Source organism: Lipotes vexillifer, unplaced genomic scaffold, assembly GCF_000442215.2.
Source record: "Lipotes vexillifer unplaced genomic scaffold, Lipotes_vexillifer_v1.1 scaffold170, whole genome shotgun sequence".
Taxonomy (NCBI): domain Eukaryota; kingdom Metazoa; phylum Chordata; class Mammalia; order Artiodactyla; family Lipotidae; genus Lipotes; species Lipotes vexillifer.
This window is the reverse complement of record NW_006772326.1, coordinates 108,039-123,645: the sequence shown is the minus strand read 5'-3', so window position 1 is coordinate 123,645 and position 15,607 is coordinate 108,039. Positions and strand designations below refer to the sequence as shown.

General features: G+C 40.6%; 1 protein-coding gene across 1 annotated transcript in view; it reads left to right on the top strand.

Annotated features, from left to right (window-relative positions):
• Positions 1 to 2,158: 2,158 nt before the first annotated feature.
• KICS2 (KICSTOR subunit 2) overlaps positions 2,159 to 15,607 on the top strand; it is a 25,714-nt gene continuing 12,265 nt past the window's right edge. Inside the window, exons 1-2 of the mRNA XM_007447375.1 lie at positions 2,159 to 2,446; positions 13,959 to 14,244. Of these exons, the coding sequence (XP_007447437.1) occupies positions 2,212 to 2,446; positions 13,959 to 14,244 (521 nt within the window). The 5' untranslated portion in view covers positions 2,159 to 2,211. The remainder of the gene's footprint in view (positions 2,447 to 13,958; positions 14,245 to 15,607) is intronic.

Here is a 15,607-nt window from a genome sequence, read left to right as displayed (position 1 = left end):
ATGTTTACCAGCACTTAAAAAAAATTTTTTTTTAATCTGATAGGTGAAAAATACAATAGTTTAATCTGCATTTCTATGATTACTAGGTCTTGACATGTTAAGCACATCAAACCTTTATCTGACATACATTACAAATATTTTCCCCCCAGGTTGGTATTGCATTTTTTTGAAATTTTTACAGTCAAGCCAATCTCTTCCTTTGTAATTTCTTCCAATTCTTTTGTAATTAGGTTCTTCTCTATTTCTAGATCAATTAAATTTTCACTTGTATTTCTTTCTAGTTTGTTTATGGCTTTTTGTTTTTGTCCTTGAGTTTACACGGTAATTTAGTTAGACTTTTGTTTTCTTTTCTATTCTCTTTTTTTTAAAGTGGAGTATAGTTGCTTTACATGGCTGTGTCAGTTTTATGTTTTGTTTTGTTTTGTTTTTGCGGTACGCGGGCCGCTCACTGTTGTGGCCTCTCCCGTTGCGGAGCACAGGCTCCGGACGCGCAGGCTCAGCGGCCATGGCTCACGGGCCCAGCCGCTCCGCGGCATGTGGGATCTTCCCGGACCGGGGCACGAACCCGTGTCCCCTGCATCGGTAGGCGGACTCTCAACCACTGCGCCACCAGGGAAGCCCTATGTTTTGTTTTTTACACATGTAATTATTTTTTGTTGCAGGATCAAGGGCAAAAGTCTTTTTTCCCCCATAATCATGTCTCCTTCACTTATAAATTGAATTAGTTTTTCTTTCCCCACTGATTTATGATACCACCTTTACTATCTAAGGAATTCTTATATTACTTGAGTATGTTTACAGTCTTTATAATCCTCTTTCACTGTCTGTCGGTTTTGGTGCTAGTACTGCACTTTTTTGATTACTTACATCTACTCATTCACTAAGGACCACCACATTCCCTTCCAGGAAGCCTCCCTGATTCTCCCAAAAAGATACCATTGCCGCCTCCTTTTTCACCTTTATAACATATAAAATTTCACCTTTACATATAAAATTTCACAGTTAACAAAGTTGATCTTACCCAATTACATTCTTGAGAGCAAGCAACAGGTCTACTATATATCCATTAAAATCAAATTATGGGATTTGCATTAAAAGGTAACGATGGCAGAACTGATCTTGTTTGACAAAAAAATGAAAACAGGCAATTCCCTCATTTGTCTAACAAAAATCATTGTGCCATCCATGATGAAAAATTATAAAGGTGAATGAAACCTAGATTGTGCTTTAGGGAGTTCACTTAGTAGGGGAAAGACAGATGAAAATATACGTGTTTAAATACACGATGACTAAAGTGTATAAAATAAAAATAACAAAGAGAAAGGTAAAAACTAAGCAAGCAGTGGGGTGGTAGTGTTTCAAGCAGTGGACATACCTATGAGCTGGGTTTATGGTGTTTCTCAAATGTTTGAGGATTTGTAATTAATCTGAATGACAAAGTACATCAATTCAGATTCTTTAGCAGAAGTTGCATTAACGTAGCCTTCATTCTGAGAACTTTTTAAGGAAGCCTAATATAGTGTGGGTAGTACGGCCAAGCCTAGGAGCAGCTCTGGTCGGAAGCCCTTTCGTTAGCACGAACCTGAGATGACTAGAACCTGACGGAGGCGTGAATTAACCCACCACGGGTAAAAATCAGACATGGGGGTGAGAGATAAACCTTTACCCACCTGAGGCTTCTACTCTATAAACCACTTACTGGAGTTGGTTTAAAAGCAATGAGGACTACAGACTCCTTGTTGTGAGAGCCAGCACAGTTCCAGGCCCAAGGCTCCCCTCGCCGCGCGCCTCAGGCCCCAGCCGAGCCCCGGCCAGATGTCAGGCCAAGAACTACTGACGTCACGGAAACGTGACGTCACCAGCACTGACGCAGTCTAACAGGGAGGGGCCTCTCAGCTCACCTCAGAACGCCGTCAGCTCCACGGAGCAGCGAGCTGGCCGCCTCGCGCTCTGCCCTGAGGGTCCGAATAGTCAGAGCTGCGGGAACCGAAGCGCCGGAGTCGCTCAGGAGCTAAGGAGCGGCCATCCCTCTCCCGCCTTGACCCTTAACAGCGCCCTCTCTAAGGCCCAGGCGCGGTCCAGACGGCCGCGCGCTCACGAGCCCGCCGCTTGCGGCGGTCACGCGCACGCACGCTCGTGCGCCCGTTCCCTGAGAACCCGGAAGTGCGAGGGAGAGGCGAGCCACGTGGGTGGAGCTGGAGCGCAGCTCGCATGGGGGAGTCTATCCCGCTGGCAGCCCCGGTCCCGGTGGAACAGGCGGTGCTGGAGACGTTCTTCTCTCACCTGGGTATCTTCTCTTACGACAAGGCCAAGGACAATGTGGAGAAGGAACGAGAGGCCAACAAGAGCGCGGGGGGCAGCTGGCTGTCGCTGCTGGCGGCCTTGGCCCACCTGGCCGCGGCAGAGAAGGTCTATCACAGCCTCACCTACCTGGGGCAGAAACTAGGTACCTCCGCCCCGCCCCCCGTGCCCCTTGAGGAAGGAAAGGGAGTATATTCCCCCATCGGCAATGGCTTGGGTTCCCTGTCTCTGTCACTCTTAGCCGCAGGCTCAACTCCGCACTCCCAGGTCTCCTCCCACCGATCCCGTCCTTCCCTCGGCTTCCACAAACCCCGCCCACCGGCCTCCGCGGCAGATAGATTGGCCGTCCGGGTGGATGTTGTTTGCAGGGCTGTACTTCAAACCGATGGCAGTATCCATTTTGCTCATGCATGGATTGGTGCCATAAATGAGAAGTTAAACTCTATGTCCTCGCTCTCTAGCCAGTGACACTGCGGCGAGAGGAGCAAAACTTGGCAATACAACCTAGTTAGAATTCATGAACACTATTGTCTGGCTTCTTAAGGCCCCAGAGAGTTACAGATGGAGTCCTACCCCCTCTTCGTAGACCCACAATAAATAGGTAATGAATGAAGAGAAAAATGAATGCTGGACAGGAAAGGCAAGAAATATGCCTAACACTAACAAGAGGGGCCTTACAGGGAAAATGGTAAACACTCTTATCATCCCATGATAAATCTTGCCCCTGGAAATAAGATGCAGGAGCTGAGTAAGCTGATTTTCACTAGTAGAAACAATTAGTATGAGTAACTCAGAAGGAAATAATATATGTGAAAGCCAAGAGCTATACATACGAAGTATTACTACTTATAATTACCAATATTACGAATCCCAGAGCTTTTAGAGTTGTTTTAGTACTTTGGCATATTTTAGACCCTTTAATATCAGAGGCACAGAGTCTGGTATGAATGAAGGACACATAAGAGTATAAAGTAGAAAGTGTACAATTGAGTGCAGATTCCAGTTTGAGTTTCTCCCCGCCAGTTTCCTTATATTGCCTGAAGGTGACCATGTACATCTTGCTTTCAGTAAACACTCAAGGGTCAGGGTTTTCTGAGATCTTAACTGCTTTAGCTTTTCAAACAATAACTTGTTATTTAGTGTGTTGACTTATTGGCAGCAACTAGTCAGATAGTTTCACCTTGTATATTTTTTCCTCCCTTCCTTACAGTGGCACTTCTCAGAAATTTACAGTCGCTCTTGCAGTGTTATAATTCCCCCTTCTACAGATTGGCAAATTGTGTGCATGCAGTTGTGCGGGTAGGTGACAGAGCCTATACCAGAATACCTACCTTTGAACTGTCAGATTGTGTTTGTATCCAAATGATTTATAAAAATTGTAGATGTAGTATAATTTACAGTTATATATTAAATAATTTACATATTATTATGTATATATGAAAATGGGGAGGATTCTGGCTGTAAAATTGAAGGTGGGTAATTTTCTTGCAGTTTTAGTGTTTTTAGATTCCCCCGCCTCATGAAGAATGGTGATTGATCCCAGTGCCATGTTTCTTACGTTTTTTTCTTTTAGCTCACCTATGAGGATTTGATAACCTGTGGCCTCACTCCCCAGAAAAATATATATGTAATACAATTTTGCATGTAATCTGAAAGGGTTCAGTTGGATTTCCTTAAGCCTATCCTAAAGGCTTTCCTAAAGCCTCAGTTAAGAAATCTACTCTAGTTTAAGTTATATGTGGCTGGTTTTAGGTGCCTGGCTGTGCCTAAGAACATGCACAAGGCCATCACTGTCTCTGACTTGGGTTCTCTGAAGTGGCTCTTATTATGTAAAGTGATTAGTTCTGCACAGACCCCAGCTTGCATGGGTGAGCCTGAGGGCTGTGCTTTGAAATTGATCCACGGAGCAATTTACACTGTGAAACATGCTCAGGTGCTGTTTAGGCTCCCAGCTGATCTGTCACTTCGGTGTAAATGTTCTGAAAATGGCATGTTTAATGCCACATAACTTACTCTCGTGTACAGTAAATGTAGGTTCCAGATGTAAATTTTTAGCTTTGCTATTACCTTACCAGTTTTTGATACTGGAATGTTTGTGATATCAACGTGCTTACAATATGACTTCATGATTATCGAGTTGACTCTCCATTTTCTTAAAAACTTGGGAAAATTTTTGTGTTGCTACTTAAAACAGTCCCATGTTCTTCAACTACTTTGCTATTTAGAACATTTATATGGTTTTCTTTAAAAAGCAAAACAAAAAGTTTATGTGTACTTTTTAAACATGTAGAAAGCACGGTTTTAAAAAGTGCGTCTTTTTGACCTCACTTTTGTGACTGGTGTTTATTGGAGACCTTGGCAGTGAATCCTGATTATAGATGCAAGTGTGGGACTTTAGACAAAGAACAGACCTGACAGGGAGCCTTCTGTTCCTGTCTTGGCTCAGCTGAAAAACTTTGGGGTGAACCCTTATCTTGGAGCCCTATCTTTACTTTGAGGGGAGAATATATCTCTTTGGGGAAAGATCAGTGATTAAAGTATGCTGACTCAGTACCTGCAGAGGACTTTAGAAGGTCATACTTTTCTCCCCTTTGTTTCTTTGCTGGAGAGTTTCCTCAACATCTGGTGGCTGGAATATACCATGGTAGAAAATGACTTAACTTGAGAACTGATGTTTAAAGAGTATCATTAGCAAGAAGTTGTAGAGTAAAATATTCAGTTAGAAGTGCAAAACTTTAATATACTCATTGCTTGAAATTTCATGATGTGAGATAGACTGTTGAAATCTTGAAAAATAATGAGCATTCATAAAATGAGACTTCCATGGAAACAATTCAAAATAATCATATTTTGTAAATTCAAAAAGCTGAGACAAGAAGTCTGGTGTCTCTGATTCCTTATTTCCCAGCATGAAGGAAGGCCACTTCCCATTGGATATTCCTAACCAGGGTAGTCACCAAGTAGGCTTGTGCTCCTGAGAGCTTTGAGAAGAGAAACATGTTTAAAACAAATGCGTCGGTGGTCTCTCCCTTCCTTAAAGTGTCAGGTAACTTGGTTTCACATAGTAGTAAGGGATGTTTATTGATAAGCTTTAAAAGGTATTATTTATATTTATATGGTGTTTCCACACCCCCAGGTAAGGGTAATCTAATGAAGGAAGGTATCCCTTTTTCACCCAGAGTTAAAATTTTCAGCAAGTTCACCTTGTTTAACAGCAGAAGTGAGTACCCAATTAAGGTCACCTAGCTATCTATCAAATAGCTAGCTATTCTTTTTACAGTACTTGAAGCTCCCAATTTACCACAGAGGTACAGAAGCCCAACTCTGTAGTATTGAGAGCTTCTTATATCAGTTATAAATGGAAGGGGAAGGGATTAGCAGTATTGATTACGTGCTTTGCTCCAGGTGTGGTACACACCAAATGTTATTTCATTGTGTCTTTTTAGTTTCATGTTAAAACAACAACTAAGGCTCAAAGTGGCTAAGGTTAAGTCCTGTGCACCTCACACAGCTTGTAAATTTGGAAGCTGGGATTTGGAACCAAGTCTTTCAGACTTCCGGAGCTTTTAAATTTTACTTGGTACTCTTGCTATCTTCGTAACCTAAGAGATTTTGTCTTAGACCTGGGCACAGAGGTCCATTTATTTCATACCATCACTTTACAAAATCTGTAAAGCTAGACTTAATATGGGTGGAGAGGAAAGGCAAACCTTCCAGGATACAGTCCTGTGTGGGATGTTGGTGTCAGGGTCAATCCACCTTCACCATATGGTTTTTGCTGCTATTAGTAGGAGAAATGATGTAAATGCTAGTCAGTCTGGGCAGTATATTGGAGAAAACACTTTTTCAGTATCAGCAGTTTGCCTGTGAAATCAGTAGTAGTAGGGTGACCAACCCTATAGGTTTGCCCGGAGTTGAGGGGGTTTTCAGGACATGGGACTAAGGGTTTCCTGAGAAGCTAGACTTTCAGTACTAAAACCTAGAAAATCATGGGTAAACTGGGACAAGGTGGTTGCCATAGTGGTAAGGGATATAAGATTCATTTCTTGAAATACAAACTGGGCAATGAATTGTGAAATGTTTCATTCATTAAGAGGACATTTTACAAATGCCTTGATAAGTAATTTATACTCCTAATTGGTATGTTTAGAATAGTAACTCATTCATTAAAGCATTCTATGAATATCAACAGAAAATTTTAAATGTCATTCATCTCTGAGATTTTTATATATTCCTAAGAATTACTGTTTTAAACCTGCCCTGTTTCTTTTTGTTCTCCTAATGTTTTACCTCTGACCTTTGGAGGGGTACAGAATTGCTTAAGAAAACATCTGTGAAACTGGCCCCATAATTATTAGAAACATAGTCGATCATGTATTAATACAGAAGTAAAGAAATAATGTCTATGCCATTTGAACCTTTTTGGTTGTTGAAAAGAATGTATGTGGACTTACTTTTTGGCTGATTTCCTTTGGAACCCCTGAGTTACAACATGAGTTACAGCAGCAGTTATTTATAATTGCTTCCTACTTTTTTTTTTTTTTCTATTTTCTTTTCTTTCTTTCTTTATTTTTGGCTGCTTTGGGTCTTCATTGCTGGGCGTGGGCTTTCTCTAGTTGCAGCGAGCGGGGGCTATTCTTTGATGTGGTGTGCGGGCTTCTCACTGCAGTGGTTTCTCTTGTTGCGGAGCACGGGCTCTAGGCGCGTGGGCTTCAGTAGTTGTGGCCCACGGGCTCTAGAGCGCAGGCTCAGTAGCTGTGGCACACGGGCTTAGTTGGTCCGCGGCATGTGGGATCTTCCTGGACCATAGATCAAACCCATGTTCCCTGCGTTAGCAGGTGTATTCTTAACCACTGCGCAACCAGAGAAGTCCCACTTCCTAATCTTAATAATTCACAATATGGTGCTTATTATGAAAAAACCTGTACTGTCAACCTTGTTAAGAGCACTAACAGTCCCTTTGTTCCCCTGGGATCCCAGTAGTCTGTGTTTTCCATTTTCTCATACAGCTTGAAAGGAAAACGCAACTCCAAAGCAGAAATAAAATTTTCTGATTTACCAGGAATAACAACAGTGTTTCATAATTGGGTGTTCTATTTTGTTTTAAATATCTTTATGTGGAAGGAGGGCTTTTTAGATCCAGGTTAATGTCACTTGCAAGGTTAATCATCCTCTGAATTAGATCTGAATCCTCATTGAAGTGGGCTGGGGGAATATTGGTGCATGAACAAGGAAATTTTTTGTTTTTGAATTTGTGAATTTTATTTGTTTTTTTATATAGCAGGTTCTTATTAGTTATCCATTTTATACATATTGTGTATATATGTCAATCCCAATCTTGCAATTCATCACACCACCCCCTGCCACTTTCCTCCCTTGGTGTCTATACGTTTGTTCTCTACATCTGTGTCTCTATTTCTGCCCTGCAAACTGGTTCATCTGTACCATTTTTCTAGGTTCCACATATATGCATTAATATATGATATTTGTTTTTCTCTTTCTGACTTACTTCACTCTGTATGACAGTCTCTAGATCCATCCACATCTCTACAAATGACCCAATTTTGTTCCTTTTTATGGCTGAGTAATATTCCATTCTATATATGTACCATATCTTCTTTATCCGTTCGTCTGTCGATGGGCATTTAGGTTGCTTCCATGTCCTGGCTATTGTAAGTAGTGCTGCAATGAACATTGGGGTGCATGTATCTTTTTGAATTGTGGTTTTCTCTGGGTATATGCCCAGTAGTGGGATTGCTGGGTCATATGGTAATTCTATTTTCAATTTTTTAAAGAACCTCCATACTGTTCTCCATAGTGGCTGTATCAGTTTACATTCCCACCAACAGTGCAAGAGGGTTCCCTTTTCTCCACACCCTCTCCAGCACTTGTTGTTTGTAGATTTTCTGATGATGCCCATTCTAACTGGTGTGAGGTGATACCTCATTGTAGTTTTGATTTGCATTTCTCTAATAATTAGTGATGTTGAGCAGCTTTTCATGTGCTTTCTGTATATCTTCTTTGGAGAAATGTCTATTTAGGTCTTCTGCCCATTTTTGGACTGGGTTGTTTGGTTTTTTTCATATTGAGCTGCGTGAGCTGTTTATATATTTTGGAGATTAATCCTTTGTCCATTGATTCATTTGCAAATATTTTCTCCCATTCTGAGGGTTGTCTTTTCATCTTGTTTGTAGTTTCCTTTGCTTTGCAAAAGCTTTGAAGTTTCATTAGGTCCCATTTGTTATTTTTGTTTTTATTTCCATTACTCTAGGAGGTGGATCAAAAAAGAGCTTGCTGTGATTTATGTCAAAGAGTGTTCTTCCTATGTTTTCTTCTAAGAGTTTTATAGTGTCCGGTCTTACATTTAGTTCTCAGATCCATTTGGAGTTTATTTATTTTTTATTTATTTATTTTTTTTGTGGTACGCAGGCCTCTCACTGCCGTGGCCTCCCCCACTGCGGAGCACAGGCTCCAGACGCACAGGCTCAGTGGCCATGGCCCACGGGCCCAGCCGCTCCACGGCATGTGGGATCCTCCCGGACCGGGGCATGAACCTGTGTCCCCTGCATCGGCAAGCGGACCCTCAACCACTGTGCCAGCAGGGAAGCCCTGAGTTTATTTTTGTGTATGGTGTTAGGGAGTGTTCTAATTTCATTCTTTTACATGTAGATGTCCAGTTTTCCCAGCACCACTTACTGAAGAGAGAAGAGACTGTCATTTCTCCATTGTCTATCCTTGCCTCCTTTGTCATAGATTAGTTGACCATAGGTGCATAGATTTGTCTCTGTGCTTTCTATCCTGTTCCATTGATCTATATTTCTGTTTTTGTGCCAGTACCATATTGGCTTGATTACTGTAGCTTTGTAGTATAGTCTGAAGTTAGGGAGTCTGATTCCTCCAGCTCCGTTTTTTTTTCCCTCAAGACCGCTTTGGCTGTCTGGGGTCTTTTGTGTCTCCATACAAATTTTAAGAATTTTTCTTGTAGTGCTGTAAAAAATGCCATTGGTAATTTGACAAGGATTGCATTGATCTGTAGATTGCTTTGGGTAGTATAGTCATTTTCACAGTATTGATTCTTCCAATCCAAGAACATGGTATATCTCTCCATCTGTTTGTATAATCCTTAATTTCTTTCATCAGTGTCTTATAGTTTTCTGCATACAGGTCTTTTGTCTCCCTAGGTAGGTTTATTCCTAGGTATTTTATTCTTTTTGTTGCAGTGATAAATGGGAGTGTTTCCTTAATTTCTCTTTCAGATTTTTCATCATTAGTGTATAAGAATGCAAGAGATTTCTGTGCATTAATTTTGTATCCTGCAACTTTACCAAATTCATTGATTAGCTCGAGTAGCTTTCTGGTGGCATCTTTAGAATTCTCTATGTACAGTATCATGTCATCTGCAAACAGTGACAGTTTTACTTCTTCTTTTCCGATTTGCATTCCTTTTATTTCTTTTTCTTCTCTGATTGCTGTGGCTAAAACTTCCAAAACTATGTTGAATAATAGTGGTGAGAGTGGACATCCTTGTCTTCTTCCTGATCTTAGAGGAAATGCTTTCAGTTTTTCACCATTGAGGACCATGTTTACTGTGAGTTTGTTGTATATGGCCTTTATTATGTTGAGGTAGGTTCCCTCTATGCACACTTTCTGGAGAGCTTTTATCATAAATCGGTGTTGAATTTTGTCCAAAGCTTTTTCTATTGAGATGATCATATGGTTTTTATTCTTCACTTTGTTAATATGGTGTATCACATTGGTTGATTTGCATATATTGAAGAATGCTTGCATCCTTGGGATAAATCCCACTTGATCATGGTGTATGATCCTTTTAATGTGTTGTTGGATTCTGTTTGCTAGTATTTTGTTGAGGATTTTTACATCTATATTCATCAGTGATATTGGTCTGTAATTTTCTTTCTTTGTCTAGTTTTGGTATCAGGGTGATAGTGGCCTCATAGAATGAGTTTGGGAGTGTTCCTTCCTCTGCAATGTTTTGGAAGAGTTTGAGAAGGATGGGTGTTAGCTCTTCTCTCAATGTTTGATAGAATTCACCTGTGAAGCCATCAGGTCCTGGACTTTTGTTTGTTGGAAGAATTTTAATCAGAGTTTCAATTTCATTTTTAATCACAGTTTCAATTTCATTACTTGTGATTGGTCTGTTCATATTTTCTATTTCTTCCTGGTTCAGTCTTGGAAGGTTATACCATTCTAAGAATGTGTCCATTTCTTCCAGGTTGTCCATTTTATTGGCATAGAGCTGCTTGTAGTAGTCTCTTAGGATGCTTTGTATTTCTGCAGTGTCTGTTGTAACTTCTCCGTTTTCATTTCTAATTTTATTGATTTGAGTCCTCTCCCTGTTTTTCTTGATGAGTCTGGCTAATGGTTTATCAATTTTATTTATCTTCTTAAAGAACCAGCTTTTAGTTTTATTAATCTTTGCTGTTGTTTTCTTTGTTTCTATTTCATTTATTTCTGCTCTGATCTTGATGATTTCTTTCCTTCTACTAACTTTGGGTTTTGTTTGTTCTTCTTTCTCTAGTTCCTTTAGGTATAAGGTTAGATTGTTTATTTCAGATGTTTGTTGTTTCTTGAGGTAGGATTGTATTGCTATAAACTTCCCTCTTATAACGCAAGGAAAAAAAAAAAAAAAAACTTCCCTCTTAGAACTGCTTTTGCTGCATCCCATAGGTTTTGGATTGTCATGTTTTCATTGTCATTTGTCTCTAGGTATTTTTTCATTTCATCTTTGATTTCTTTAGTGATCTCTTTGTTATTCAGTAACATATTGTTTAGCTTCCATGTGTTTGTGTTTTTTACGTTTTTTTTCCTGTAATTGATTTCTGATCTCATAGCGTTGTGGTCAGAAAAGATGCTTGATATGATTTCAATTTTCTTAAATTTATTGAGGCTTGATTTGTGACCCAAGATGTGATCTATCCTGGAGCATGTTCCGTGCACACTTGAGAAGAAAGTGTAGTCTGCTATATTTGGATGGCATGTCCTTTAAATATCAATTAAGTCTATTTGGTCTATTGTGTCATTTACAGCTTGTGTTTCCTTATTAATTTTCTGTTTGGATGATCTGTCTGTTGGTGTAAGTGAGGTGTTAAAGTCCCCCACTATTATTGTGTTACTGTCCATTTCCTCTTATAGCTGTTAGCAGTTGCCTTATGTATTGAGGTGCTCCTATATTGGATGCATATATATTTATAATTGTTATATCTTCTTCTTGCATTGATCCCTTGATCATTATGTAGCATCCTTCCTTGTCTCTTGTAACATTCTTTATTTTAAAGTCTATTTTATCCGATATGAGTATTGCTACTCCAGCTTTCTTTGATTTCAATTTGCATGGAATATCTTTTTCCATCCCCTCAGTTTCAGTCTGTATGTGTCCCTACGTCTGAAGTGGGTCTCTTGTAGACAGCATATATATGGGTCTTGTTTTTGTATCCATTCAGCAAGCCTGTGTCTGTTGGTTGGACAGGCTCCAACCAAATGGTTAATCCATTCATGTTTAAGGTAATTATCGATATGTATGTTCCTATGACCATTATCTTAATTGTTTTGGGTTTGTTTTTGTAGCTTCTTTTCTTCTCTTGTGTTTCCTACTTAGAGAAGTTCTTTTAGCATTTGTTGTAGAGCTGGTTTGGTGGTGCTGAATTCTCTTAGCTTTTGCTTGTCTGTAAAGCTTTTGATTTCTCCATCGAATCTGAATGAGATCCTTGCCGAGTAGAGTAATCTTGGTTGTAGGTTCTCCCCTTTCATCACTTTAAATATGTCATGCCACTCCCTTCTGGCTTGTAGAGTTTCTTCTGAGAAATCAGCTGTTAACCTTATGGGAGTTCCCTTGTATGTTATTTTCCCCTTGCTGCTTTCAGTAATTTTTCTTTGTCTTTAATTTTTGCCAATTTGATTACTCTGCATCTCGGTTTGTTTCTCCTTGGGTTTATCCTGTATGGGACTCTCTGCGCTTCCCGGACTTCGGTGGCTATTTCCTTTCCCATGTTAGGGAAGTTTTCGACTATAATCTCTTCAAACATTTTCTTGGGTCCTTTCTTTCTCTCTCCTCCTTCTGGGACCCATATAATGCAAATGTTTTTACACTTAATGTTGTCCCAGATGTCTCTTGGGCTGTCTTCATTTCTTTTCATTCTTTTGTCTTTAGTCTGTTCCGTAGCAGTGAATTCCACCATTCTGTCTTCCAGGTCACTTATCTGTTCTTCTGCCTCAGTTATTCTGCTATTGATTCCTTCTAGTGTATTTTTCATTTCAGTTATTGTATTGTTCATCTCTGTTTGTTCTTTAATTCTTCTAGGTCTTTGTTAAACATTTCTTTCATCTTCTCGATCTTTGCCTCCATTCTTTTCCAACATCCTGGATCATCTTCACTATCATTATTCTGAATTCTTTTTTCTGGAAGGTTGCCTATCTCTACTTCATTTAGTTGTTTTTCTGGGGTTTTATCTTGTTCCTTCATCTGGTACATAGCCCTCTGCTTTTTCATCTTGTCTATCTTTCTGTGAATGTGGTTTTTGTTCCACAGGCTGCAGGATTGTAGTTCTTGTAGTAGTTCTTCTGCTGTCTGCCCTCTGGTGGATGAGGCTATCTGAGAGGCTTGTGCACATTTCCTGATGGGAGGGACTGGTGGTGGGTAGAGCTGGCTGTTGCTCTGGTGGGTAGAACTCAGTAAAACTTTAATCTGCTTGTCTGCTGATGGGTGGGGCTGGGTTCCCTCCCTGTTTGTTGTTTGGCCTGAGGTGACCCAACACTGGAGCCTACCTGGGCTCTTGGTTGGGGCTAATGGCGGACTCTGGGAGTGCTCACCCCAAGGAGTACTTCCCAGAACTTCTGCTGCCAGTGTCCTTGTCCTCACGATGAGACACAGCCACCCCCACCTCTGCAGGAGACCCTCCATCACTAGCAGGTAGGTCTGGTTCTGTCTTCTCTGGGGTCACTGCTGCTTCCCCTGGGTCCTGATGCACACACTACTTTGTGTGTGCCCTCCAAGAGTGGAGTCTCTGTTTCCCCAGTCCTGTCGAAGTCCTGCAGTCAAATCCCACCAGCTTTCAAAGTCTGATTCTCTAGGAATTCCTCCTTCCGTTGCCAGACTCCCAGGTTGAGAAGCCTGACGTGGGGCTCAGAACCTTTACTCCATTGGGTGGACTTCTGTGGTATGTGTTCTCCAGTTTGTGAGTCACCTACCCAGCAGTTATGGGGTTTGATTTTATTGTGATTGCGCCCCTCCTACCATCTCACTGTGGCTTCTCCTTTGTCTTTGGATGTGGGGTATCTTTTTTGGTGAGTTCCAGTGTCTTCCTGTCGATGATTGTTCAGCAGTTAATTGTGATTCCGGTGCTCTCACAAGAGGGAGTGAGAGCATATCCTTCTGTCCACCATCTTGAACCAATCTCCTTGGTAAGGAAATTATACACAGGTCCACCACTACACTGAGTTGTACCAGCGTTAATTTACTCTACAGTGAAATTATGAATCACACAATATTTAAATCCAAATCATAGAAGTCAGAGAACATGGTAGATGAAAACTCTTTGAGCTCAGCAGTTTAGATTCTTTCCTTTTGGATGCTGAGAGGTGTTTTGTACTTCCAGTTTCTCTACCTTACCTGTCATGTGCTTATGTCATTTTTCTACCAGGGGGCCAGTGTTTCTTCAGCAGGAAGGACTCCATCCGCACCATCTATACTTCCCTGCATAATGAGCTAAAGAAGGTGGTGACTGGCCGTGGTGCCCTAGGGGGGACTGCACCTCATGTGGAAGAGCTCCTTTCCCACCTGTCAGAGCAGCTCTGCTTCTTTGTTCAGGCTCGGATGGAGATCGCAGACTTCTATGAGAAGATGTACACCCTCAGCGCACAGAAGTTCATCAATGCCGAAGAGCTCGTTGGCCTTTTAGACACCATCCTCAAGAAATACAGCTCCAGGTCAGTGTAGGGGAGGAGGGAGGGAGGAATGTGGCAGCCTCACAATCCCACACAGAGTCTCAGTCTTCCCCACACCCCTGTGGAAATCTGTGATGGAATAACTGTGAAGGAGAAATAGCTGTATTACATTTTATACACATTAATTAATCAACAGGTATGCATTAGACATCTTCTTTGGGCTTAGTTAACACCATACTGGATGGATGCTTCTCTGAGCAGTAGCAAAAGGTCGAGAATGAAGTAATCCTTAAAAGTTGTATTGTAACTGGTTTTTCTGCTTATGAAAGAATTCACACAACAGCAAGAGAATTGTATATTAAATAGTGTGACTTTTTAATAAACCACTATTCAAATAAATGTCCCTTTCAAAGTCATCACCTTGGTGAGTTATCCACTTGATTCCTCTGATGGAGCCATTACTTAACATGTTTAGGGAACTCCTTTATAATTGCTTTCAGCACCTGTCACATAGTTTTGATTTTGTCTTAAACTTCTTTGGTGGAGGCAGGCATCTGTGCTTTAGAGGAGGGCATGTTTTTTTGGTAGTCAAAAAGATGTTTATAGCCAGTTTAATTTTTTTTAAAAAGATGTTAATCAACTGGAAAAAATTTTTTGAAGGAAATTGCTGTTTGTAAAGTGAAACTGGTTATAATGTATTGCTCACTGCCTGGCCCAAAAAGCAGTTCCAAAAGAATTTGAGTAGTGTTGTGAACATCACTGACTGTGAATGACTCAGTTTTATTTTTGGGTCCTTGGAGCTGGCTTAGAGCCTTGCACATAGTAGGTGCTCAGTAATTTTATGATGAATTAAATGGAAAGTGATGCTAATCATTAGAGAAATGCAAATCAAAACTGCAATGAGGTATCACCACACACCAGTCAGAATGGCCATCATCAAAAAAATCTACAAACAATAAATGCTGGAGAGGGTGTGGAGAAAAGGCAACCCTCTTGCACTGTTGGTGGGAATGTCGATTGATACAGCCACTATGGAGAACAGTATGGAGGTTCCTTAAAAAACTAAAAGTAGAACTACCATATGACCCAGCAATCCCACTACTGGGCATATACCCTGAGAAAACCATAATTCAAAAAGAGTCATGTACCAAAATGTTCACGGCAGCTCTATTTACAATAGCCCGGAGATGGAAACAACCTAAATGTCCATTGACAGATGAATGGATAAGGAAGATGTGGCACATATATACAATGGAATATTACTCAACCATAAAAAGAAATGAAATTGAGTTATTTGTAGTGAGGTGGATGGGCCTAGAGTCTGTCATACAAAGTGAAGTTAGTCAGAAAAACAAATACTGTATGCTAACACATGTATATGGAATCTAAAAAAAAAGAAAAAAAA